Raw genomic sequence first — 26,523 nt, 5'->3', positions numbered from 1 at the left:
GTGCAGAGTTTATAACTATATCTGAAACTTGTCTATTTCATTGCGGGTTAAGAGGTGGTACTTTTCAGTTTTCTTGGCACACTGAGGTTATGTTAACATGTTCAATTTGAGTTTGTTTAAAATGTTCTGTAGTGACATCTTCATATACTTTTGTGCAAAGATTTGCACTGAGTGAAATTTCACTGTTCTTAAGTGTTAAGCGGCTTCTGAAAAGATGTTAAGGATGTTAGTAATCACGTATTATTGTAAATGTTAATAGCATGAGAAAATGGGGAGTCGTTTTCTCTTTAAAAGCTTACAATTATTTTGTAACAAAAAAAGTGTAGGGTTGGCGTGTCTATATTGTCATTTTACAAAGTTCTCTTTACGTTGTGCTCCCTTAAGACCTTCACCAAGATTTATGCAGCGGAATCCCTATTGATATATCTTTCATTTTTCATATATATATATATATATATATATATGAGGCATATATGCACCTCATCCTTGAGGAAACGCTAAAAGCAAAATGGTTGGATTTTCAATCAGAGGCTGAGTCACTGGACTCTGGAAGTGATAGGCAAATTGAGATTAGGAAAGTAGAAGTGTGGATATATTGGCATTAAAATGCAGGCTGTAAGCAGCTCTATTTATTCTGATAGCTCTAAAAGGTCACTTAGCTATTACGTTTTTTCTCTTTGTATTTCTTTCTCCTCCTTTTCTTTAACAGTGCTGTAAATTCAGTCTGAAATTAAAAAAAAAAAAAGTTAAAAAAACCCAGTCATTTATTCCTAATTATAAAAAAAAAAAAAAAAAAAAGAAATTTAACAAACTATATATGAATTAATGTAGCTTTGTCTGTTTCTTAGACTTTTAACATAAATGAGTGAAAATTGCTGGAATTCATGCTTAGATTAAGCGGGAATAGCACCTGGAGAAAAGTGCAGTTTTATTTTGTTATTTCTTTACCCTCGTGGTTTGTTCAACATCACTTATATGTGGATCTGTCATAGAAGAACTGGAGCACAGGTGTTTGAGGATGAGCTTAACTGAAAAATGGATCAATTTAACACTAAGCTCAAATTATTGAGGAGCGGAATGGTCATGCATTGACCAGGTTTGCTATGCAAAGCAACAATCAAATCTAAGCAGGGCAGAGAGGAAATAAAACATGGATTAGAGAAATAAAAATGGTTGAAATTCAGTAAAGACACATGCCACAGTTATCTGGGGCAGTTACTATTGATGAAAGTTATGTGATAGTACTTCAAAAGAGGAAAGAAAATGTTTGAAAAAGTGTAGAATTATACTGCCAGCCTAAGAGCTGATGATGTTCTCCATTGAACACAAAAATATCATTTTTTTAATGTTTTTTCCTTTTACAAGTGCTGGTGACTAACACTACATTGATTGCAGTGTTCAAAATTCAGTATGCTGTAAACGATAGTTCAACTTGCAGTCAAGAATGCTGTTTAGGGGTTGGCTTGGTTTTTCTTTTTCTTTTTGTTGGTGGTTTGTTTTTGGGTTTTGGGTTTTGTTTTGTTTTGGTTTTTTAACCTATTAAAAAAAAATTTCTAAAGAAATATTCAGGAGTGCTCTACTGTGTAGACTAGAAGACCGAGAAACCAATGAACGAGCACTTTTTTCCCTTAAATACAGCTGAGGAGTAGCGATAGCACTTTTCTTTAAACAGTAGAGTAAGTATTCACAAATGTGAAACCACAGCTCAGGTATTTCCCGTAAGTTCCCAAATTATTAAACCACAGGCTCTGATGATGCTTTTCATCTTTTGTGTTCATTACATAGCTGAAAGTAAAAGCTTCATATGAATGGAAAAAGGAAAAACCAAGGGGCTCACCTTGAAGTTGGAAATAATGGTTCTCCTCAAAGTACTATATATACGTTTTACTCAATCATTCACAACTGCAAAAAGCCTCCAGTCCTAAGTAAAAGAACAGGAACCCACCTTCTGGCAACACCCTTTGATGGGCTAGAGATGCCTCCAGCACTTCGTGCATATTTTTTTTTTTTTTTTTTTTCTTCTTCCCCTCCTGGTCAGTGATCTGCTGTCTTAAATGATGAAGTGGAAAGTGCCTTGTTCTGCCTTTCTTTGGCCTGCTGTTAGAGCATGCCTGGAACATCAGCGTGGTGATGTTCATGCATTTTTGGCTGAGGCAGTACTAGGATCTTGATTGTAATTTCCTGGACCGATGTACCAACCGCTGGACTGTCACATTGAATTTTCTTGGAGCTGCAACTTCTTTCTTAAAGCAACTTTCTTGAAGTTGCCATGCCTTGAGTTAGTTTTGGAAAGTATATTAGGTTAAGTCCTTTTGGATGTCAACACTTCCAACTCTCCTAGTTTGAGAATCCCAGATGAAAAACAGGCATCAGACTTTCAGTTTCATTACGACTATTTTGCCTTTCAGCATGTACTTTAGCAGAGTTTTAGACACCTTGGTAAGTTTTCGGGTGGAATACAGATGCATGTGTTAGCAAGGCTATTACCTTGGTGTATTGGTCTTCCTCCTGGGTAGAAATATAATGATAAATTAAAATATAATACAACTAGAATAATGTTTAAGTAAAAACTGAGATATACAGAAGAATCTTTATATACTTTAAAAAAGTAAATTTAATAGTATTATACAGTACAATATGATGTTACTGACATGTTGATCCCACTTTAAGAAATACCTTTTTAGGTTATGGGGGGGGAATAACTAGTTAATAAAAATGGTTTATTCTGGATATATTTTTCTGTTTTGTTTTTAACATCCTGTTAATGATTAGTAAAATAAAACTTCTAAAGTATGCTAAGACTCTGTAAACTTGAGTATTTTAATTTCTGTGTGCATACCTATATGGTATATAGGTGCTGCTTGATACTAAGGTAGATGAAAGAATACTTATTTTTGTCAGCCTTTTTCCATCTAAAGCTGAACAGCAGAATCAGCTTTATACTGATTAATAATGCTCAGAAACTTAGAGGCAGATAGGTTTATGCAGAAGTGGTGTTAGAACACTTGCAGGTTATTTTGAAGTTAATTGGTGACTGCTAATGAATGGACTCGAGTCATGAGTTTAAATAAACTTCCTGTATTTCCTGATTAGTGAATGCTCTGAAGAATGTGTCTGCTGTCACAGATGAGGTTTTGTTGATCTAAGCCTTCATTTAAAAATGTCTTCTGTACCTTGAGGTTCAGAACATGGAGATACGTCCTTTCAAATAGCTGTCTGAAGATAACCCTGAATCAAGAAGTCTGTTGCATTCAGGTTTTATTGGTATTTCATTTTCTTTCGGGGGAATTTGATATTTGTTTACAGATATTATTCCATTAACAGTGGTCAATGTATGAAAATAATCACAGTATTGTGAAATGCCCTGTACTGCTTATTCCCTTTTCTGTAGGTGAAATAAAATTATGCTTGGATATCAGTGTAACTCTCTCTCTGTATGAAGTTCACTACTTTTGGAATGCTGGTAAAGTTAAAATGTTAAAACTCTCACTTGTAGTCCAAAGTCAGAGAAATCAAGAGCCTCACTCCTCTGACTAGGTAAAGTTTCACACTTCATAGTAATTTTGAGTATCATCATTAACAATTGCATTCATCTTTAACAAGTATATCCAGGAATCGTGATTATGCTGTGCATTTCATGTGCTAAATTCTCATTTATTCCCTGAGGATACCGATGCATACAAAACTTCTTTGCTTTCATCCCCAAACAGTGAAATATTCAGTCTTGACAGGCTCCTGGGTTTTGAAAGCACTCGACAATACAGCTTGTCCCACAAATCTTTGCTCTTATTTTTCACACTGGCAGAACTTGAGACAAATAGGCAAGAAGAAGATCCCAGAGCAATGTAATCCTGTTGCCTGCTTCACAGAAACTTACCCTTTGCGATGGGAAGTTTTCTGCTGGCTCCACTCCCTGGAGCAGTTCACTGTCCAGCCATAACCGTGCAGAGCTGGGGGGGTGAGTGCGCTGGCTTGGGTGGTGACCGGGCCTTCCTCTTCCATCAGCAGACCGTGGTGGTTGGATCAGCTCAGTTGTGCCGTGAAGCCACAGCTTTAGAAAGATGCAGTGTGGTGTTCCGTGCACGTAGGAACCATTTTGACTGCAGGGCAGATCTGAACTTGGCGCGGCGCTTGGTTTGAAGTTTCCTGGGCACAAAGTCTGTGTTGAGGCTCTGAGACAGAGAACAGAATCCTCTTCAGTGCATTTAAACATTAGGTTGTTTCATACCATCAGAGTTTTTTGGCATAGTTGTTAAAAATTTTTTTAGATAATGCCCTTTGACAATGTTTGACAGCTACTGGCTAGTTCAATGTGAGCTGGAAGATACCTGCCTCTTAATCCAGAATTGTCTTGAAGGAGGGCTTAGTATACAACAATAATGAGTAATTAAAGGCATACTAAATAATACTAACTTGTCTGACATTCAGAACAGTAAGTATGTGACTATTAATTTAAGCAGTTGATCTGTTGCTTCTGTAGGAGAAAACTTCGATCAGGAACTCTAAATGTCAAGTAAGCTACAGTGGTCTCCCTGACCAGGTGCTACTCCTTCAGCATTTCTTTTGTTACATTATTTTTTCACCAGCTTTCTGCTTGTGAACTGCTACCATTAGAAACTCAGTAGGAGCAAAAGTCTATGCTAATTTGCCTGACTGTAACTGCACAATTAAAGCAGTTTATCAGCAGGGGTTAGGACAATCAGTGTGTTCTGATGCTTCATGTTATAAAATTACTTCTGTTGTTCAAACAGATACTGTAATTAGTGCATCATTTTAAACTGGTTTTCTGCAGGGCTGGCTTGGAGTTTCATCTGATAAAACCCTCTATTTTTGCTACTTACCTAAGCACTTATTTTGTTTGTAGGCTACTTCTAAAGAAACAACTTTTACTGGAACAATGTCAGGAGTATATCATGTGAATACACTTGTGAATACGGGGGGGGTGTTTTTCAGGGTTGGTTGGTTTGTTTTTCACCGGTCAGTGCTGTCAAGACTTAAGTTCACTGGCAAAAATGGAAGGAGAAAACTTCATGTTTGTATTTGCAATTATTACTGCATGCTAGCATTTAATACTTAGTTCTTACATAGATGAACAAGTTGCTTCATGTCCGATAATGAAGATAACTGTGTGCTCTGTCCCTGGCACGTGCATAATTAGATTTCACTTGGGATAGTTTCACGAGACATGGTGAGCCAGTGCTTTAAGTGGCAGTTATGTGTTAAAATATGGTCCCTTGTCTTCTCCCTTTACCAGTTGTAGCACTGACCTTGGGTTGGCACTCAGTAGCCCCTTATGATCTTATTCAACCCACCTGTACAGCAGAAAATGGGGGGGAAGGGGATGTGTTTTTGCTGCATCAGCACGTTGGCCTGGCTCTCTGAAAGGCTGCGTGGTGCTGGGGCCAGTCCCAGTGGAGGAATAAGGACTGCCTGGTAAGGGGAGCAAACCTTTTGAAGTTGTTAGATTGGTCACAAAAGGATACAATAAGACAACAGTAAGAGATGATTCAAGTGATTTTTCTTTCATTAGGGCTACAGCACTCGTGAATATGTATCAGCTGATGTGGAGTTATTTGTGTATCTGAGACTTCTAAGTGGTTTATTCCTTGCACAATGTTACAGAAATCCTCTGTCTTCCAGATGTTTGTTTTCAGTGATCTCTGTAGCAGAGATGCCAAAAACTTAAAAATAAAATTCTGTAGCTCAGATTAGCAGAAAGAACAGTTATGAGAACAAAAGTCACCTTGAACAACACAAGATGGACAACTCTTGTGGCCCATAAAAGGTTGGGAGCAATAACTTAGTTTAGGGAAAAGAGCATTCTTCTTAGATTCCCCTGGCTTTGTCTTACCAGCTCAACTGTGTTGACAAAAGGTTGTTAAGTAAGGTGTAATCTGTATTGAATGGTTGAGTAATGTTTCTCTCAGACTCATTAATTCAGACCTGACATTGTTGCATGGCTACAATACATATCAACTCTTATTTAAAAATACTTAAACTAGAGCAGGACTAGATTTTGCTTACAATGACCTTTCTAACTTACCACTTTTTAGTGAAATTTGACTTCTGTTTCAAAATTGCTTTAAATCAACATGTTAACTTTTTTTAATTCACACAGCTTCTTTTAAACTGCTCTTCCAATTATTTTTAAAACTTTGATATATATGTGTGAATGTTTTCATTATGAAAAAGAAACATTCGACTAGAACTGCTGTCAATTGTAATGTACTTATAGCACAATTTATTAGACAAAATATATTGTGGTAATTTTAGTAAATAGCTGAATTTCTTCTCTCCACATCTTACCCCCTCCATTTGACTGTGAGAAGTGGCTATGAGTGATTATACTGTTTCTTATATCTTAGGATAATTTTAATTAAAGTTCTTAGAATGTACTTGAATTAAAACCTTTGTATGGTTTAAAGGACTAAAGCTATTCTGATGCCTTTTAATTTTAGTGTTCAGTTTGACATTATATGAAAACATTCTTCCCTTTTACTCTAGCTTTTCTGTGTGTTTTGTCATTCAGTAGGGAGAGCAGCTTGTTGTAATAGGTTGGTGAAAACAGAATTTAATAACCTATCACTTCAAGATGAGTGAGGATACTAAGGTTCATTTTCAATGTTTCCTTGAGCGAGGAGCTTTATTTCTTTAAAAGGCCCCTGCTGTTGGTACTGAGCTGAGTTTATATTTTCTAGTGGCCAATGTTACTGGAAATTGTATGAGTTAGAGTGGAAAAAGTGCATAGGATGGGAGTTGCACTTTTTTAATACTAAGGGCCATAGCTCTGTGAAAAAAATGCCATGTGGAAAACTTCCTTCCACTCTTAGCACATTGCATTCATTCTTTCTTTATTGTCTGACTAATATATCCCTGCCTGCATATAAATAGATACTAGGAAAGTATTCCTTTTCAGTCTTTATTTCATTTTCCTTTAATGGCATTCTGACAGCTAGAAATGGCTGGATTCTACTTCACCAGTTTTTAATTCGTCAACTTATTTTTAGTCACTCAGCCATACTGTGAAGGTCTTTAGGCCTTTGTGGTGAGAAATAAAGTTTGAGAGTTTTTTTAGATGTTCTTGATAAAATATTTTGTGATGGCTTTCTGTCTGAAAATGTTTTCCCCTTTCATCATTTGAATCTTTTGAACAATTTCAGTCAAGCTTGACAGGCACTTCTCTCTTTTTGGGTTTAAAGTTTTTTGAAAATTATTGGCCAGATAGAGGAGAGGCCTAAATACCTCTAGTCAAGGGAAGAGATGTACTGAGTTTTCAGTTATCTGCTTTGCATAGCTTACAGAAAGCTAGTAAGCTGCTGTCTCTTTCTTGTTAAGTCAATAGCTGAGGTATTAAGAAGGAAACTTTGGGATAGGATATGAAGATGCAAGTAGAAATGGCCTTACAGGACTGAGATGCAGGAGGTATAAGACCATGACTTGGAATTACTGTGGTAGGGTGAGGTGTATGGAAAACACAGGACACAAATGAACAGGGAGCTGGATTTCAGTATTTCTCCTCGTAGAACAACTTTTCTAATATTAAAGCCTGGCTGTATAGATGCAAGTCAGTTGCATCCTTTGTCTGCTTTTTGGCTCCCCTCTAAATTCTGCCCCCAACAGCCCCCCCCCCCCCCCCCCCCCCCCCCAATGCTGTAATTGTTACCTTTTCTTTTGTTTTTATGCAACTAAATTTCGAGGAGTTGTAGCAAGTTGTTGGTTTTTTTAAACTACCTGATCCATTGACCTTAATAGCAAGATAAATATTGAGCAGTTTCTTCAAGTCCGTTATTGTGTATAGGTACCCTGAGGATAATAAGTGTATACGCACAGGCAACAGAATGAAAGCGGAATCTGTTTACAGAATTAGGCTATATTTAAGGATACTGAAATTTCTGCCAAACAAGGAGCACAGTGAAATTTCATCTGCCAGTTATGTTGCTCTTAATGTTCTTTAATTTAGTAGACAAGATAGTTTGGTTGTAATTAAGCTTTTCTAATATTGTTGTTCCCCAAGGTTGTGGCATAAATCATTTTACTCTGTAGTTTCCTGCATCTTCACTGCCTCAATATTTTCTGTATAATTCTTCCATAAACAGTCTCTGGGATGCAGGAAAATTTCATGCTGTAAATTACTACTTGCGTATGTTATATAGTTTTGAATACATGCAATTGAATTTCTCTCCCCCCCGAGTCTTTTATTCAGGTTTTCTTGGTGCTGTTTCTTTCTTCTGTGCTCATACTCGTCCTGCTGTGGTAACAAATGCTTTTTGCCCAAAGTAACTCATGGCAATTTCTGTTACTCCTCATTGCTTTTTCTGTAGATAGACCTGGCAGTCAGGCTGAATTTAACTCAACAGTTACTACTGAAGGACAAGAGGCAATGGGCACACTGAAATAAAATAAATTACATTTAAACATAAGAAAAAGGTTTTTCTCCATCCTTGGAGACATTTAAAACCTGGCCCTTGGCAACCCTGCCCTCAGGGTTAACCCTGCCCTGAGCAGGGGGGTGTGCAGGATGGTGTCCAGGGTCCCTTCCCACCTCAGCCGTTCTCTGGTTCTGTGAAGTAAGCTGGTTTGTCTTAGCTGCACGTCACTTCAAGATAGCCACAGTTTGTAGTTTCTTTCTACAAAGTTATGCAGAAGGGAAGGTTGTAGTCATTCTCTCCTGCCCATCTTTCCACCATTTTCTCGCCAAGCAATTTCAAAAGAAAACCCTAACAGACCCTTAAAGTCTTGGACTATATTTCATGAGTCTTAAGACACATTCCAACTTGAATTCCACATACATTCAATTTACCCGTTCAGCCTTTTCTGTAATAAAACAGGGTTGGAAAAAGTTATTTTCAAGACTTGTTGCACAGAGGACTAGTTTAATTTAAGTAAAGATTTTACTTGGGGGAAAATATGTTTTCCCAAACCATCCTTTCAGGATTTAAAAGGAGAATGAGGTAGCATAAAAAATTGCAGCTCTTAACTGCAAGAGATTGCAGGTTATCTCTCCTCCCGTGAGCCTAGCCCTGTCATGCATTTTGCATCTGACTTTCTGTTTGAATGAATGACCTAGTGTAGACCTGAATTTCCCGCTTTTGGTAAAAACAAGCAAGCAAATAAATAATTGAACATACATATTGGTATTACTTTCCACTAGCATTTTCAATAAACCAAAAGACATTTCTTGGAAAAACTGTTAACCCACTAAGAGAGCAACATCGTGGGACAGAATAGAAGCAGTGGAGGAATTCTAAGCCCTGGTCCGCTGAGGTAGAACAGAAGAAATTTGAAGCCCATTCCAAACTCTAACTTTTTTTTTACTAATTGTTTTTTCAAAACATATCTTGTGGACTTCTATTCTTCTTAAAACTTTCTTTGAGTCTTACCATTTGCCTTGAGAAATAGTACTTTCCACAACAATAGGACTTTTATTAATAATACTAGAACACTTCAGGACCATAGAAGACCATATGTAGAATTAGTCATATACTAGTTCACTTATACTGGTAAGTATTTGTATGATTGTTTGTGCTGTGAGGCCTGACCTTAATAGTTGTGTGATTATTGGCCTTACACACAATATGTTCTACCTAAAAGTAAATAAGGGGGAGTATAACTTTTTGTGGAAAAAAGATCTACAGTATCATCTATTTATTGTCCGATGTGCAGCTTTTTAAAAACAAACAAACAAAAAAAAAAAAACCCACCCCAAAAAACACTCCAAAAAATCCTCATGCTGCAACAGAATAATTTGAAGTACAGCATCAATAGTTGAGATTATGTTAATGTAAAATATTTAAATACCAAATAACAGAGAGGCAGGCTACTTTGTTTTATATAACAAAGTATTTTTCTGTATTCTGAAAGTTACAAATCAGGCATACATCCACTGTAACAATATGCATGGGTTTTTTTGTTGTTGCTGGCAGGTGGTAACTCCTCCAAATCTTCCAAGTTTTGAGACTTTGCAGCGTATTATTTTTATTATGAAAGAAATCGATACAGTGCAGTAAGGCCCCTTTATGTTTGTGCCCACACTATGTATAAGCATGCCATTTAATCACATGGTAGCTAAAACTGCATTTAGACATTCCTTCTCTTTTGGGAACAGAACTTGCCATTTTCCTTGGGGACACCTTTCCTTGTCATTTATCCCTCTTGCCTTTTATTTTTTTTTTTTTTCTTTTCCATGGTACTATAGTTGTGCTGGTTATCATGCATCTCATGTTACTAACTGGTACCTTTCCCATTCCAGCATTGTGTCAGCTCCCCAGCAGTCAGTGCGAGAGGTATCGGCATGTTCCTTGCTCTGCCCTCTGCTGGTTTAGGAACCTTCTCTCATTCATCATACCTGTAACATAATACTTTGTACTACCTCATATTAACATAGCTTGTCACCATCTTAAAAGAAAACAGCTCACTCCTGCTTTGGACTAGAAAAAAAAAATAAACTGAATTGTTTAAATAGTAATAGTGGAGTTTTGATCATGATTGAGTGAAATTAGCTGCAAATACCTTGTGGTAGATAGTTCTTTCAAAGATTAAATTACATCAGAGAACACGTTATAACTCAGCTGCACTTTGAGTCAAGTTCTCTTTTCTGAATTAGGGTTATTTTTCTCTCTTTTTTTCTTCAGCTTCTGAAATTCACAGAGAAATTTTCACAGCCACCATTGTTTGGAAAGTTGGCTAAGATAACATTTAAAAAAAAAAATTACAGTAGCTGATGCTATGGAATAGTGTGTATGTTCACATGTTACATGAAGAGTAGCGTCAACGTACTGATTCTTTTACATAAATTTTCCTTACATCTCTTATGATTTTATTTTTTTTCCCCATTTTTATCCTTGTCTATTCCACAAAACATTTCAGACTTAAAGCAGCTGAATTAAAGATGGAATATTCTAAGGAACAGTGCTTCCTCAGGTACATAGGAATATAAAGGACTGCAAGTATTTGTTGGTATTAAATCTTCAAACATTTCCTCTGCATGTCTGATTTCCTGGAAGAATTTTAAGGAAATTTGGGGAAAAAGACACATTTACAATTAACTTTGCTTGCCTTATTTTTTTTTTTCATATATGAATTGTGGTTAAGCCACAGATGTTTGTCTTACAAATAGGAGGCTCTTTTATTGTGCCCAGGATTTTAAGTTTTAAATAAGTGTTTTTGTTTATGCGGGCCTTTACTTAGATCCAAAAGTTCATAGTAAACCTTTCTCATTTACTAAAGTTTTGATTCCCCTCCCCCCCTTTTTTACTCATTTTATTACATTTTAAATACTGTCAAATTTAAATTCTGTTTCTGGGAAATTTAGCTAGCTTTATTCACTGTTTAATAAAAATAAAGTTAGAAAGTTTCTTCTGTGTCGTGTTCATTATCTTGTTTTTTTGAAAGACTGGATACTTGAATGTGTTATTTAAATTTACTGATATCTGTTGTTTAAAAATGTTTACATTACAAAATGTTTTGTTTAGCATCCTCTCCCTTTCTGAAATCATTACTAAGATTTATCTTTGGGATTATTTAATGCCGTCGATGTAACAGAGTACCTGTGTAACGGTGACCGTCTTGTTACATGCTCTTCTGTGACTTCAGTATTAAAGCCTTGTCATCTCCTCCTCCCTGCCCTTCATCCAGTACATGTAGCTCTGCTTTGAAAATTGCAACTTCTGTTGCTTTTGTAATGTTTGATTCTTGAACCTTTTCTTCATGAGTATTTAGAAGTGATTTTTTAACACTGAAGAATTGCTCTCTTGTCCTCTGGAGTGATTCGGATAGAGTTTCTATATATGGTGTCTGTTTCACTTTTCTTGAAAATGTTAGTTTGCTTAACGACCAGTATGTTTTATCTGTCTAACCCTTGAAAGGCTCCAAAGAATATCAAAAGCAATACTGTGTTTGTAGTACTTCTTGTTCCTTTGTTTGGTTGGGAAAGGTACTCTAAGAAATCATTGTGATTGTGTTTCATATTCTACAAGAAAAAAGTATGAGGTTCCAACACAAACAATATCCTCAGAAAGATATTTTCAAGCCTAAGTTCTTGTTAAGTAACCACATAAAGCAAACCAATCTCCACAGTATGAAGTCTTTTCCCATCTCATTGAAAATAGTTTGTACTATTCACATAATTGAGTTTGTCTACTGTTTATGTAATTTTTTTTTTACACAGAATGTAACAATGCTTGATAGCTTCCATGTTTGGTTTTTTTTTTTAGGAAGAACAGAACCGAGGCAAGCCCAACTGGGAACACCTGAATGAAGATTTACATGTACTTATCACTGTGGAGGATGCTCAGAACAGAGCAGAAATAAAACTGAAGAGGGCTGTTGAAGAAGTAAAAAAGTTGCTGATACCTGCAGTAAGTATTTGTATGCAAGTCTTCCATTTCCATTTCCAGAAGTTACTTTTGAAATACAATTGATACTGCAGCAGTAAGAGTAAGCGTGCAGAGCAGCATCCTAAAATGAAGTTTAGATATTATTTTGTAATACTCTAGTGATCTTTAAGATGTCTCATCCTGGATCAAGTTATTCTTCAGAACAGAATAATATTTTTAAGATATGATAATTTTTTTTGCCTGTTTTAGATACCGATGCAGGAATTCTTATCACCTTTAAAAAGCAGTGCTGGACTGTGACAAACACTAGCTTTCTCACCTTCTTTCAGTATAAGGATGCTTTGCTTTAAGGCTGGGGAAATAGGACATGCTTTTATATTTTGCTTTGAGATGATTCTGATACTTTAAGAAAAGAAGGTGTGTTTTCTTAGATCATCACATAAAACATCACATTAAACATGTTCCAGAAAGAACAAAACCCTTCAGAAACACAGTATCAAAAAACTTTGCTGTCAATATACTGGGGAAAAATAAACACAGTGAAACTGGAAAATGGGTTGTCTTTCTCATTTCCTGATAATATAAACTGCCTTCTGCCCAGCCAGATCATTTAAAGCCTTTTGCAGGGACCAGAATTACGCTGAGAGAGCCCTTCTCTTGGATTTGCTCTGTATTCTCACTCAAAGCAAGGTGACTCAGCATGGCTGTATGGTGCATCCCATGCCATTAACTTGCATTTTGTGCTGATTTTTACCACCACTTTTGTATCATTATAAAATGATAAAAATAAATTATATCTTTTTTCAGTGGAGGAAAAATTTTCCATATTACAAGGAAAAATTGAGATTATTTTGTGAAAGAAAGTAGTAGATGGTATTAAAATGACCTAGTGATTTTGGGTGCTTAGTGAATGCTAATAGATGCTGGCTGTGAGGAAATTTGTGGTGGCACATATGCTGTATAAGCAAACTTATTCAGAACACATTTTTAAAAGTTACCAAAGATCAGGAGAGAGACTTAATTTTTGAGTTAACAAAATATGGTAGAATAGTAAGCAGGAAGTACGAAAAAATTTAGACCTCTTCACACTGCACATTGTCAGTCTCTGAAAGCAGAAGACAACTAGAGAAAGCAGATCTTCAGAATTTATTCATTTACTAAAGAGATCTTGAGCATATTAGGATTGAGTTTATAGTCGGGATTAGAAATGGTAATAAGAAAAAGACTTTTTATATGGGCAGAACTTGAAACCTTATATTCATTCTCTAACTACTATGCAGCAAATAGTTTAAAAACCACACAACTCAGACTTCCATGTGATGCAGAATTAATTTTGTTAAATGTTTGTTGGATTCTTCTACCTCCCTCATATTACTGAATAATATGACTGAAGGGTCATGTTCAAGATGACCTGATAGGTCACAAAACCCCAATACATCTGAAGTACTAATGTGTATGCTCTATGTATGTTTGTGTTATGCATGGTTTCCGGAGCTGGTGTATGGGTGTGTTTTAAGCCTCCCCCTCCCCCCCCCCCCCCCCCCCCCCCCCCCCAAAAAAAATACACTGGTAGTTTTTCATTGTGATAGTGTCAGCCAACTCTTTGTCTTGAAAATATTCTGCCTCATTTAGTAACTTAATCAGTTGGGGGAGCTCTATAATCCTGATTGTAGATTTTTGTTTTCGCTTTAGAAAAACACACCACCACAGGGCTAGCTATTGTCCAAATATAGCATCATTTGGAAAACACTTTGTCAGTTCATTTCATTAACATCTTTATATACTACGTGTAAGCATAAGAGATTTGGGTGGTGCTTATTACATGTGCAAGAGTTAAAGGTCTGTTGCCTCTCATTTCTGAAAATTATGCCTCGTTGAAACAGGCATGTGTAACACGTGCTAATGAATTAGTATATAGGTGAATTTGTTTTTTGCATTACCTATTGCATCTGTTCAATTAGTATCAAAAATGGCTGTTTAATCAAATTATAGTTTCAGGCAGTTTGAGAGTTGAAAAACTCTGTTCTAGATTTAAAAGATATGGATCGAAAACTTCTATGAAGGAAGCCATAAACCTTTAAATAATCTGGGTAAGCATGAGGGAAAAAAAAAGAAATCCTAGCTAATCATAATAAGATGGGGAAAATTGTGGATGTTGGAAGATTCCAAAGATGCTCTAAAATGTATAAATGGAAAGTTGGAAATTCCCTTTCACATGGTAGAATACCCACAACTGTTACTGTTTTCCAAATAAATGTCAGAAGATTAAAATTGATAAACAGATTAATGTATTTCTGTTTTATATCCATCCAACTTGAATAAAATTTGAGATTATGTGGGAGAGAATATTCAGTCTCATTCTTGCCATATAGAGGCAATGCTTTGGTTTTCTGGGATACATTTCAGAAAAGCAAGCTAGTGTTAGAGATGGGAATGAGTTACTAATTTCTTGGAATAATCCGTTATTTTTATAGTCAAGATATTAAAAAGCCTAATTACATTTTCTAGCAACGGTGCACAAATAGGCACATTTGTAAAGTGGATTTCTATTTGAAGGTACTTGGGTGAATGCGACTATTTCAGTAGTCCAGTGTGTTTCTTATCATCTTTATGAATCTGGTTCACTAGTGATTTTTTTTTTTTTCCATGTGGATGTGAATTATTGATTTCCTTTTCCACTTGCTCTTGGGTTTTTACCAAGATGGTGGTATAGTCAAAGAGTTTATCTTTAGAAATAAAAAGGAAAACTTGAGGCAGACTGGCTGAACAAGGCATTTTTTTCTCCCTAAGGAGAAAGGCCAAAACATTTTTTTTTTAAATTATTATTATTTTGTATTTAATTTACATTTCTTTGGTATGAAACTTTTTTTTTATCTTGGCTGTACTTCAAGTTCTGTAGGACTAATTCTTTTCCTCTTCCACATAGTTCAGTGAGATACTAGTCATTATCTGGACCTGGAAGATCATATGGTACTGTTTCTTCCATGTTTTTCTCCAAAGAAAAACAGGAAGAATAAAGCAGTCTTCAGGCTTTTGGGATCACATTGAGCTGTACCATCCTTATGCCTCCTCTTAAAGTGAATCCTACAGGTTATTGACCTCTCCTCTCGTCATTGTGAGAGCTTTGACAGTTTATTTGTTATTCACAAAAGTTCAGTAAGGACGGGCAGTTCTCTTGCAAAGGAAAGACAAAAGATGCTCTGGATTGTGTAGTGCAGAATGTAAGAAAAAACGCAGAGCCTCTGTAAGGGCACGTTCGTAATAAGTATAGCATACTGAGTTATGGTGTCATTAAGGGTTTGGAATTATTCTTTGAGGTCCTGGGCAGTACGGCTGAATTCCTCTGCTAGAAATACGTAAGGCTTCTACACGTTCTAAGAAGTGCTGGATAAACTTTTCTGGCTGAATGTGTTTTCTAGATACTCCTTTCATTATACAGATGTCCAGGTCTCTAATTACTAATTTGCCTTTATACTAACTGTCTTTATATAGGATGAGGCACGTACAACAGAATTCAAATTTCAGGCAAATACTTTTTGCCCCTTTTTCTTTTGACTCCACATTTTTCCTTTCTGAGGAAAAGATCCCATTTCTGGCTTCTGCTTAACTATTCTAATTTGGTCTGGAATCAGTGTTTTTCACATTCTTTGTATTGCTCTTCCTGTATTGGGGCAGCTGGAGTTTTACTTGGTTGCTGCTTCCATCTTGCCTGAAGACAAGTGAAGACATATTATTAGTCAGTGATGGTCCCTGTCAAACTGTGTATATCATTTGCCACTATGATAATGGAATTTTAAGGTTGCGATGGGTAGGAAAGAATGTTTCAGTAGAAGATTGTTTAATTTTGTTAATACATTTGGTTCTTGAGTATAATTGTGATTTTAGACTTTCCAGTCTTGAATATCTTTAAATTTAGCTGTATGGTATGGGGGAAAGTATCATTATTTTAAAAAAAAAATCATTGAGCTTAATTAAAACAAATACTGTAGCAATATTAATTTTATACTGTCAAAATCTGTAGAGTACATGAATGTAAATGGCAATGTTTGTTTTTTTTTAAAGGTAATTCAAACACAGATAAACCCATGGTATATAAGAGATAGTGATTCCTTAATATGGAAAAACATATAATTATGGCTTAAAGTAGATGGGAGTCAACAAACAACCAATTTTAAAATGGTCATTTTTCCGTGTTTTGTAGCATCTTTATGCATTGGACAACAATTACCATCAGTCTTCAATAGTGTTCCCAAGCATTTAATCTTGTTTAGTATAGATGTTTCAGTGTTGTAGTTGAGGAATTTAAAAATGAAGTAAGGAAAGGATGCAAAATAAAGATGGTGTGGAAACGGTGTTCTAGTAACAAGATGATCTATAACATAAATTCACAAAGAGTCCAAATTACCAAAACCTAATAAGCCATTTAATGATAGAGGAAAGTTTGTGGGTAATTCTTGCTGTATGGAGGAGCTGAAGTTGGAAATTAATTTTGCCAGTCTTTGGGTCAAATTAAAAAAAAAACAAAACCAAAACAACAACAAAAAAACCCACACAAAACCAACTTTGCAGAGCTACAAAGCCCCAAATGTTAAAGCAGAAATACCAAACTGGCCTGAAGAGTGCTGGATTACCTGATGTTACTGTCCTTCAGCCATGTCATAGTTGCTGCTATGACTATAGTCTGTTTCCAGCAAGCTGTTTGGAAGGCTGAGTAAGTCTTAGTGAAACTGAAATAAAGGAATTAAAGCATACACTCTTGCCTCTAAACATTTTCATAAACAACAGAGAAAATAGAAATGCTTAACAAATAAGAGAGTAGTAAAAAATCAGAACGAGAACAACTGTATAAATATATGAAAATTGCTGAAGAGGCTGAAGCAGCTGAAAGTGATTGATTGAATCTTCTTGAGTTAAGGTTTTACTATTGGGTGAATTTACTTTGGCCTGAGGCGCTGGTAAGGTTAAGTGCAGGGCACTACTAGAAAAGTAAAAGTAAGAGCAGGGAACAGAATGCTTAGAAGATGTGGTAACTAGGGCAGTATGATAAGAAATACTGGCTGTTTTCAGAGGAAAATAAGCAACTTAACACTGTAAGATCTTGTATTTCACTTCACTTGTAGTGCAATAAAAACAGCTTCACCAAGTTGCAACCCAGTTCTAGATCATGGAGAAAATCGGGAAAATCTGTGCTTATGATGGCTGCCTTCAGTATCAGCTGTGACAAAGGATGGGACTGGGAAAAACCTTAAGAACTATTTTTTTTATGTCAAAAGATTAAAACAGATAACATACACTGTTTATAAAACAAAGTATTACTATATTCTGTATAGTAGAAGGCAGAGGAATTAAGAATGAAGTAAATAGTGGAAAGAAATCTGGGGAGGTAAGATTTGATTTTTCACCTTGAAGATAATGTTAGCCATCTTTTTGCTCTGAAGAAAAAAATCATTGAACAAAAGAATCAAATAACAAACTATTTGCTGTAAGTGTCATGGGGCATGATACTCTTCTTTATGTTCAGTGACTTGAAAGATAAGTATATCAACAAAAATATCAGCAAAACTTTGTATGAAGATGTAATGCAAACAGCTGTGTGTGACCCAATGGTTAAACAAAAATACCTGTGTCAAATGGGATACAGTCTTTTCTTTAGTATCTGTTGCTTTAAATTGTGAAGAGATGGTAGAAAACCACAGTCCAAGCATTTTGTGGTTACACTGAATGGTTTGCTTTGCTAAAGAAGTGAGTCTTTTCCATGGTAATCCAGCTAACGTGCAAGGATTTTACTCATAGACTTTCTTCTTCCAAATGTTTGCTGTACTCCTTATCAAAACAGCAGCAGAAAATGACATTCTAGTGTTTCATCCAGTTCAATGTGCTGTATACTGTATGATTTTTACAAATTGGAATGTTCTTTATAGTGATGCTTGGTATGTAAGTACTCACTAACTGTCCTCCTCCTTTTTACTCCCTGTTACTAGAGGTGTTATTTTGATGGTGTTTCTATTTTTGGTCACTCCTATAAACAACACATTTTCTTTACATGACAAGAGAGAATATAATGAAGGGGCAATAGTATTGGCTATTGCCAATATACATAAAATATACGTGTGTATATATATAAGCTATATATAAAATATATATAAAAACTATATATAAAAATAGTTTTATTTTTCAGTTGGATAAGTTAAAAGCATTTCTTTCCCAAAGACTGCCTTCAGCAAGTGTGATGAGGTGGGGCTTCTTTTATTAATTAAAGAAAATTTCTAATACTTTCCTCATAAATGTAGTTGTTAATTTTCATTGTGGTTTATTTTCAACTTTTTACAATAAACTGAAGGATGTCTTCATTTTTACTCTGAGAACTTTGTGTACTGTAAATTCCATAGCAAAAACCTGATACAGTAGAAGGAATTTTGATTTAAGAATTTTTAATCATGCCTTAGTAAAAAAAGAAAAAAAAGTGGATATTGTAGTAAAGCTGTACATAATTTGTTGCCCTGTAGGTAAGACTAGAAAAAGCTTGAAATTTGAAAGATAATAGGAGAAGATTTCATTTGTTTTAGCCACCTAAAAAGCCACAATAAATTCTGCATGCAAGTTTGACTTCCCTGAATAGCTCTTTCTAACTCATTCCTGCATGGTATGCTGGTTTTATATTTTTGCTTTCACAAGTGAGGATATAGTGCTGCCTTCTATAGTCTCCCTGTTGAAATGTTGGTCATGCTGTGCAATCCATTGTTTGCTGCTTGTTCAATTAAAGTTATGAAATGAATAAGTGATACAGTAGCAGAAAAAGGACACTGCTGTCCTTAAAAGCCTTTTAGGAAATTTCTGCATCACATCTTTTTGTCAGTTCAGATGGAAGTGTCTCTCGGTGCACGTCATGTAAATGATCAAAAGGGAAGCTCTGTAGGTAGGGTAATGAAGCAGCCAGCCTTCTCGGGAGTGACTGCTAGATAACACGTGGTAAACTTTTTGATGTGGAGGAGAGGTGATAGTGTGTTATTTTTAGTCGTGTGAAGCAGACTTAATATTTCCGTGACAGTATGAACCAAGGGCTGCTGCAGTCCTGCCATTCCTTCATGATTTGCTGTTCCTGCTTCCTGTTTTGCATCAGAAAGTACTGGCCTTCATCTGACCGGGTAGCAAGTCCATTTGGTGGAGAGCTTAACCTTGGATTAGCTGACTTGCTACAGACTCAGTTTTGTTCTAGCGCTGACAGAACTGACGGAATGAGAACACGCAGCCAGAGTAAAATGGCATTGCAGCAGACCACCCTTAAATAAACTTAAACTTCTGTAGAACTGCAAGTGAGTATGTTCATCTGCAGACAGGATGACAACAAAATAATCAGAAACTTAGCGTAGCAGAATATGACAGTGGAAAACAAAAGAGGAGAGCCTACTAGTATGTAGGTTTTCCTCTTCTGTTTTCCACTATCCAGTATGTCTAGTACTGGTAATTTCAGCAGCTTACAAGTTGAATAAAGAACTAGTTAAGTTGAGCAGTCCTTAAGTAAATTCTGGTATGCATTTGAACAGTCTTATCCACTGAAAGTTTTTACTGTAATGCAAGTCTGAGTTTTAAAAAGACACCAGTTCACATAGGATGTGTTTACCTATTGTACTTGATGTATTACTGCAGTGTTAAATTTTTAAGCTTACACTAGTATTGACCATTAAGAAAATTATTTCAGGCCAGCCGCAAGTGTGAAGCAGCTCTCTCCATCTTAGTGTACTGTGGTGGAAACTCTGTAGAGCAGTGGTTCATTACCACCAAAATAAAGTCTGTTGACGGAAATTATTTTTGAGACCATATTTAATACAAGATATCTAAGTGATTTGCAACATAATTGAATTAAACCTTGTTTAAACTCTGTTAAATTCCTCAACTCTTCTGAAATGATCTTTGTAGTACTAAGGAGAAAACTATTATTCATCAGAATGTTGTTCATGAGAATAATTTTGAAAGGGGATATAAAATCTGCTCTTTTATATTATGATTATAAATGTGTTTTCAACTTTACATTTTCAAAAAGTTGGCAAATAATGAAAAGGTATATATAAATTTATGATGATCTGTGCCCTCACATATTTCAATTGCTTGTTTTACAAATTTGGACATGTAGTCATAATCAGATATACTTACAGAAATATGTCTAGTTTTATTAGCTTAGAACTTAGGTAGCAGTTCAGACTGATTCTTATTCTCCCTAGGCTTTCCTTATACTAATGGGAGAAAGAAGCTCCAACAGTTATTTCTAAGCACCTTAATCTAGCTGTTAGGCTGAATCTTCTTACGGACATGTTTGATAGCTTCTAGAACCCAGGGAGATCAGTTGATTGTGCCTACATATGGTTACTGTTGAGTACCCTATCTCTTTCTCCTTTTCCTTCTTCTCCAAAATATTTATTGGAGATGTATATCACCCTCTTTTGTATTCATTTATTTAAGGTGTTACAAATGTATCACTTGAGAAATGGTAGATTGTAATTTCTGAAAAAGACCTTGGGGAAACTTACAAAATAGTCTCTTCTGAAAGAGAAACAATGAAGCTCTGTTGCCTGAAACTCAGTAGGCACATGCCCTTCCAAATCAGGATTATGCATTGATTAGGAACTCTAATTAGGTTCTACATGGGTTTTGTCTGTCTTTCAGAAATGTGCTTAATCTATTTCAGTAGACATAGTTGTGGAAGAAAAAATGACATTGACCGATTCTGGTAATTCATTTTGTGGTATCTGTAACTTTTTTCCATTCTTCATCCCATTTTTTTAACTTGCTTCCTCTATTCTTGGCTATTTTTCCTGTGCTTCCTGTAGTCTTTTTTTTTATTTTCTTCCATATCTTTGTTCTTTTTCTCTTGATGGCCCCAGAGCAAAACATGTAAGCTAGGATCTTTATATAAAATCTTGTTAAAGTATTTCTCCCTTTATGGAAGAAGTAGATGATGAAGCTATGTTTCTCCTTGTCTGTCCATCTTGATAAAGATGACAAGAAAATGGCAACAAATTATCCATGCATTATTTTCCTTATTCTTCATTTGTAGTTACAGTGGGTCTTTTAGATTCCTATTTTACTTCATATTTTTGACCTCAAAATAACTGTACTTTTTGGTGAATTTTCTCTGAGAATTTGATTTTTTAAATTTTTATATACATGTCTTAACTGTAGTTGAATTTTATTGCACTTCCATACCGAAACTTGTTTTTTGGTTGGTTGGTTTTCTTTTTTGAAATCACAGCCTTATACCTAAGTGGAAGAAATGCTAATTGTAGAATTGTGATTCCTGGGAGACATAGTATAAAGAATAGAAATTTGTTTTCCTGCACTTCTAACACATTTTTATAGTAAATATTAACCAGACTATATTAAGGAGGTCAGATCACTTTATGTACAAGTCGTCTTGGCAGTGGTTTCTGGAGGGATCTCAGCAATTGCAAAGATTTTTGTGTGGAGTAATAGTAAAGCAACCAGTAAACATTTCCATTTTCCAGCTACTTAAAGCATTCTTTATTGCCAGTGTTAGTTTTGAAATCTAGATTTCTAATTATACAAAAATAAAGCTTGTCATACAAACATCTGTGGTTTAATGCTGACTGATGATTTATAGTCATCAAGTTGCTCTACATTATGCTACTTTGACGTCAGAACACAGAAAATTCTAACCTTTGGAAAAGTGCCCAGGGTTTTTTACCTACTATTCAACAGAAAACTTAAGTGTTTCTTTTTTAAAACAGTACAGAAATGCTTGAGCTTCCAGTGGAGGACTAGTAAGATTTCTCTTTCTTTTATAAGTTGTTTATAGGCTAAGGCTTTAATATGGGAATGTCCTGGACCTTGTTATCAGGAGAAGCATAGGTGAGCATGATATAAAAGATTGAAGCTAACTATTTTAAATAGCTTACATCATTTTGGATTGGGCCATTTGTAACATACATTAAATTTAACTGGAGACTGGTAAACTGTTCTGGAAAGTGAAGGATTAGATGAGATGTTACTGGAAAGCTGCATTGCTTGGAAAACAGTTATTAATGAGAAGCATTTAAGACTCCATCAAGTAGTACTTTTTTTGTGGGTTGTTGGAAATGGTATGCTTTTTATATTTTTTTTTCTTATATCTTACGTATTTTAATAAATATTTTAAAAGCTCTGCTTTACTTCAAACATACTTTATTAATAGGTATAACTTAATGAAAACAGAACTGCCTTCTCTGTCTTCAGTATTACCATTATTAGCTAATTTTTAATATTTCCACAACATCTGTGTACATAGTAAGTTACGTTCATGAAATTCAACTCGTGTTGGAAAGTGAAGTGTGTTTTAAATTTCAAATCACTTGGAATTATTAGGTAGAAGGAAATCTGAACACCAGCAAATCTTATTAAAAAGTCAGGGGTCTCTAATACTTTATTCAGATATTGCAGGTTCTTATAAATGGATTGGAACATGTGAAGTTTTCTTTTTGACCAAACACAGCTGTAGATACTAAGAATTTCAGTTGCTTTGTTTATAAATAAATAAATCCAGCCTTTGCTAGACACTTTTCTACAGTCTCCAAAATTATACATTGGAAATCCTTTTTCATGAGACTAAAAAAATCGAACCCCAAAATCCACCATTTGGAGTTGGCTGTCTTAAGATCATTTGTAGTAATTTTGATGAAAACTAATTTTCAGTCGTGTAATTGCATGCACCACTATTCTCTCATCTTGGAAGTAGCTTCTTCAGGATTTCTTCACTCTCTAGCTTATGTGTTCTAGTTTGAAAACAAAATTTAAACTTTGACTACCCTGGCTTTCTTGGGAACCATAGTAACTATACTGATATTGTTGTACTAATGCAAGCAAATGATACCTCTGGAAAGGTGAAATGAAGCTAGAAGAAGGACTAGAGATGTGTCGTATGTACTCACGGGCACTTGAGTGCTGTAGTGATGGAAATTATGCAAGGAGGCAATTCTAGTTCTTTGCTAAGCCTTCTGGCTATGTTAGGCAGCCAGTGGCCTTATTTTTCTGTATCTGCTAGTCTGAGCTTTTAGTTTTTAATGAGTAGGCCTATAGTTGCTAGGGTCTTAAAGAAAAGTTTCAAAGTTTTAAAATGAGAGCCTGCTTGCTTAGTTTGTTAGAATTTATAATCAAAATCAGTGCTATCGATAATAAAATCTTCATGTCATATTGTACAGGAAAGCTGTTTGAGAGACTATAACCACTTGTTTTGCCTTGGAAGATAAATTATGAAAGACAAAGGGAGCTAAGAGGATTGTGTGAATTTCTCCCACATTTTTAACCCACTGTGGTACACATGGTAATAATGTGCTAATCTGATTTTTCAGTTAATGGTATTTCTTGTCATTTGGAACAGACTATTGCTGTAGTGTTGAGAAGAATACTGTTTTTTCTTAAGCCTGTAAAAGCAAGGCCTGTATTTGCTTTTCAGTAGTCATTCCTGAAATTACTGATTGATTTACAAAGAAGGTGCTTGGGCTGTAGAGAAGGGACTTCTTTAGCAATCCTTGCAGTATGAGCTCCTGTCTTAGTGGATGGTGGAGAAGTCTGCAAAGAGATGCTTTATTACTCAGCAGTGAGAAAAGCTTCAGGGAAATCCATTACTTTTGAAGATCCAAAGGTCAATCAGATTCAAAAAAGATACACATTAAAAAAAAAAAAAACCAGGCTTTAAAAATTCCTCTGGTCATAAACACTTGTTTTCCCCTATTCTAGCAAAGATACTCTTTAAATAAATGTTAACTTCGTCATCTGTAAAGTGTGGTGATAGCTCCTTACCGATTTGTAAAATACTCTGATGTTTACTTAAAAAAAATATATCTATGAAAGGTCATTACTGGAAGGCTAATTCTTTTGTAGCAATCTGTAGTTTTGCAGGTGGTGCTGAAAACAGAAGAATGAGCAAAGTTTATTATCTTAAAAGACTGGAGACTGTGGGGGAAACTCTAGGGTTCTTGTGTTCATGCAGAAAGTTGTGCTAATAAGAAATAGTTTCATTGATTTCAGCTTAGAATTAATTTAAATTATCTTGGAAATTTTTTTGTTGCATAAGCCTTCACGTAAATTCTACGTAATACTGAAATATTTTTGTGGAGGAACTTCCAAAATTACAAGTGTATATATCCAGCTATGTAGCTTTTGTGCTTTAAGGCTTTAGTAAACCAGGTATTAAATGATAGGTCTTGTCTTCCTTAGAAAGTAAATGGGAAGCTTAGCAGTATTGCAGAGTCACCTAGGAGTCATGCTGAACTGGGCAGCCTTAAAGGGACTCTAACAGTACAATTTGAGAAAATGTCATCTCTTGTTCCTGTGTAAATCATACTGTAGTATTTATTTGGAAAATAAAATGAAGCATGTAAGACACTAAAGCTGAGAAATAACGCAATTTATTCACATTATTCCATGCTTTACTTTCTATATATTTTGCAGCTGTTAGAAATAACTTGTTTGCAGCAGTCCCAACATATAAATGTTAATCATCGTTAAATAATACTTTCTTTCACTACTTACTGTAGGTGGGATTTTTTTTTTTAAGATCCTAAGTGAGTCCAGTAACCAGATGCCATTAAAATTAATAGTAATTTGTACATCTAAGGTATACAGGCTCTTCTAAAAATCCTAGTCTAGGTTACTTTTAGGAACTTGAAAGTAAGATGCACAATTGTGTGGATGTGATAGTAAGGATCGATGGTTTAGGTTTGAAATCTAGGAATTGATTTTTACTAAAAGTCTCAAATTGATTTGGAAACTTTAGAAATCTTTGGTAAGACAACTTTTATGATGATGTAGTTGCGACATAATCCCCAACATACTCTAGGTGCTGGTTTTATTTATTTTTGCTGCATTTCAATCTGTTTAATCAGTTTCCTTCAAATGTGAATCATATATACCCTTTCAGCCCAAATTTAAGGTTATGGGGAACCAAGCAAACTAGATATATGACTAAATGTCATTTGATGAAAAGCACCTGTGGTTTAAGGCATGGCTTCTCTTACTAGATTGAGTAAACTTTCTGATGGAGGTGGCTCTAATAGCTCTTGGGGGAAAAAAAACAACACACCTTTTCGTGTTCTGATATCAGTTTGGTTTTTTTATAAGCTTTGCTTTTTACTTTAATAATTTCTTTCATAGAAGTGTCAAAGTAGAATCCTGTTTAATTAAAACAGTTTATTAGCAGGGAACCTTAACTGGCATAAGAGCAGTAAATAGCGCTCCTTTGTGACTTCTCTAAACAGCTTGTTTTTCGAGGGAAGCTTATGTAAAAAGTAGAAATAGGAAGTTTTGTCTTTAAAGGTCTTTAGAACATCAGCCTGTTACTTATGATAAAAAAAAAGTAATTTCAGAAATAAGTCTTTAGTTTGAGAGTTGTAATTATAGAAATTAAACAGTAAACATGTCTGTAGTCCTCTAAAACATTAATATTATTAGCATGTATTAGCAATCCAAGCAAGTTAAATAATACACTTAAAAGCATAGAAATAATAGTTCACTGTGGATTTTGGGGGAGGAGAATCTTTTTTCAAATTATCTTTTCAGTGCTCCTCTGTACATAGCATCACACTTCACTATCGGGGCATCCTTTAGATGTCTAACCAGTTCTTTTCCTGGCTTTGACCTCACGCATATGGCTACACTTCCTTAACTTTGTCAGGAGCATTTTTGTGTTTCTGGTGATAAAAGTTTCTTTTCCTCGAAAAAACATGGATGCATTGCATTTCTGGCAGAGAACATCATCTGTCCTGTGTGGCACATAATCCACCGTTAAAAGGGACAAACGATGGCACCATCTAGAAAGCATGGTTGAACTTAAAGGGGTTTTCCATTGAGTTTCTTGGAAAAGAGAGATTGATACAGGTGACTATTCCTACACTTGTATCAGTGTTTGATCCAGAACAATAAAAAGATCTGATCATGATTTAAGTGTCAGTTCTTTTTCCTATAAGAAGTACTTGGTGTTACAGTGCAGGGCCCTCCTTTTCTCTTGATGTCTGAAGTGTGGCATCTTAGGGATGCTAACCAGAGCATGACTGTCCTGTCCTTTTTTGTGGATTTTAATCCTGTACAGTTGCATAAGGGAGGAGAAGAATGTCTTAAAACCAGAGTATCATCCTGCTTGGAGAGTGCTCGTAATCCTAAAGGATCTGATGCGAGTGAAATTGCCTCTCATCTCAGTAAT

The 26,523-nt window shown here is 35.4% G+C and overlaps 1 protein-coding gene across 8 annotated transcripts in view; it reads left to right on the top strand.

Annotated features, from left to right (window-relative positions):
* Nucleotides 1-26,523, top strand: part of QKI (QKI, KH domain containing RNA binding) — a 163,356-nt gene that overhangs the window by 99,706 nt on the left and 37,127 nt on the right. For all 8 annotated transcript variants that reach the window (XM_082305715.1, XM_082305719.1, XM_082305713.1 and 5 more), the window contains one exon: nt 12,213-12,356. In XM_082305715.1, coding sequence (XP_082161841.1) covers nt 12,213-12,356 — 144 coding nt within the window. The remainder of the gene's footprint in view (nt 1-12,212; nt 12,357-26,523) is intronic.

Source organism: Platalea leucorodia (assembly GCF_965183815.1).
Source record: "Platalea leucorodia genome assembly, chromosome: 3".
In the NCBI taxonomy this organism is placed as follows: Eukaryota; Metazoa; Chordata; class Aves; order Pelecaniformes; family Threskiornithidae; genus Platalea; species Platalea leucorodia.
This window is presented reverse-complemented; position numbering and strand designations above follow the sequence as displayed.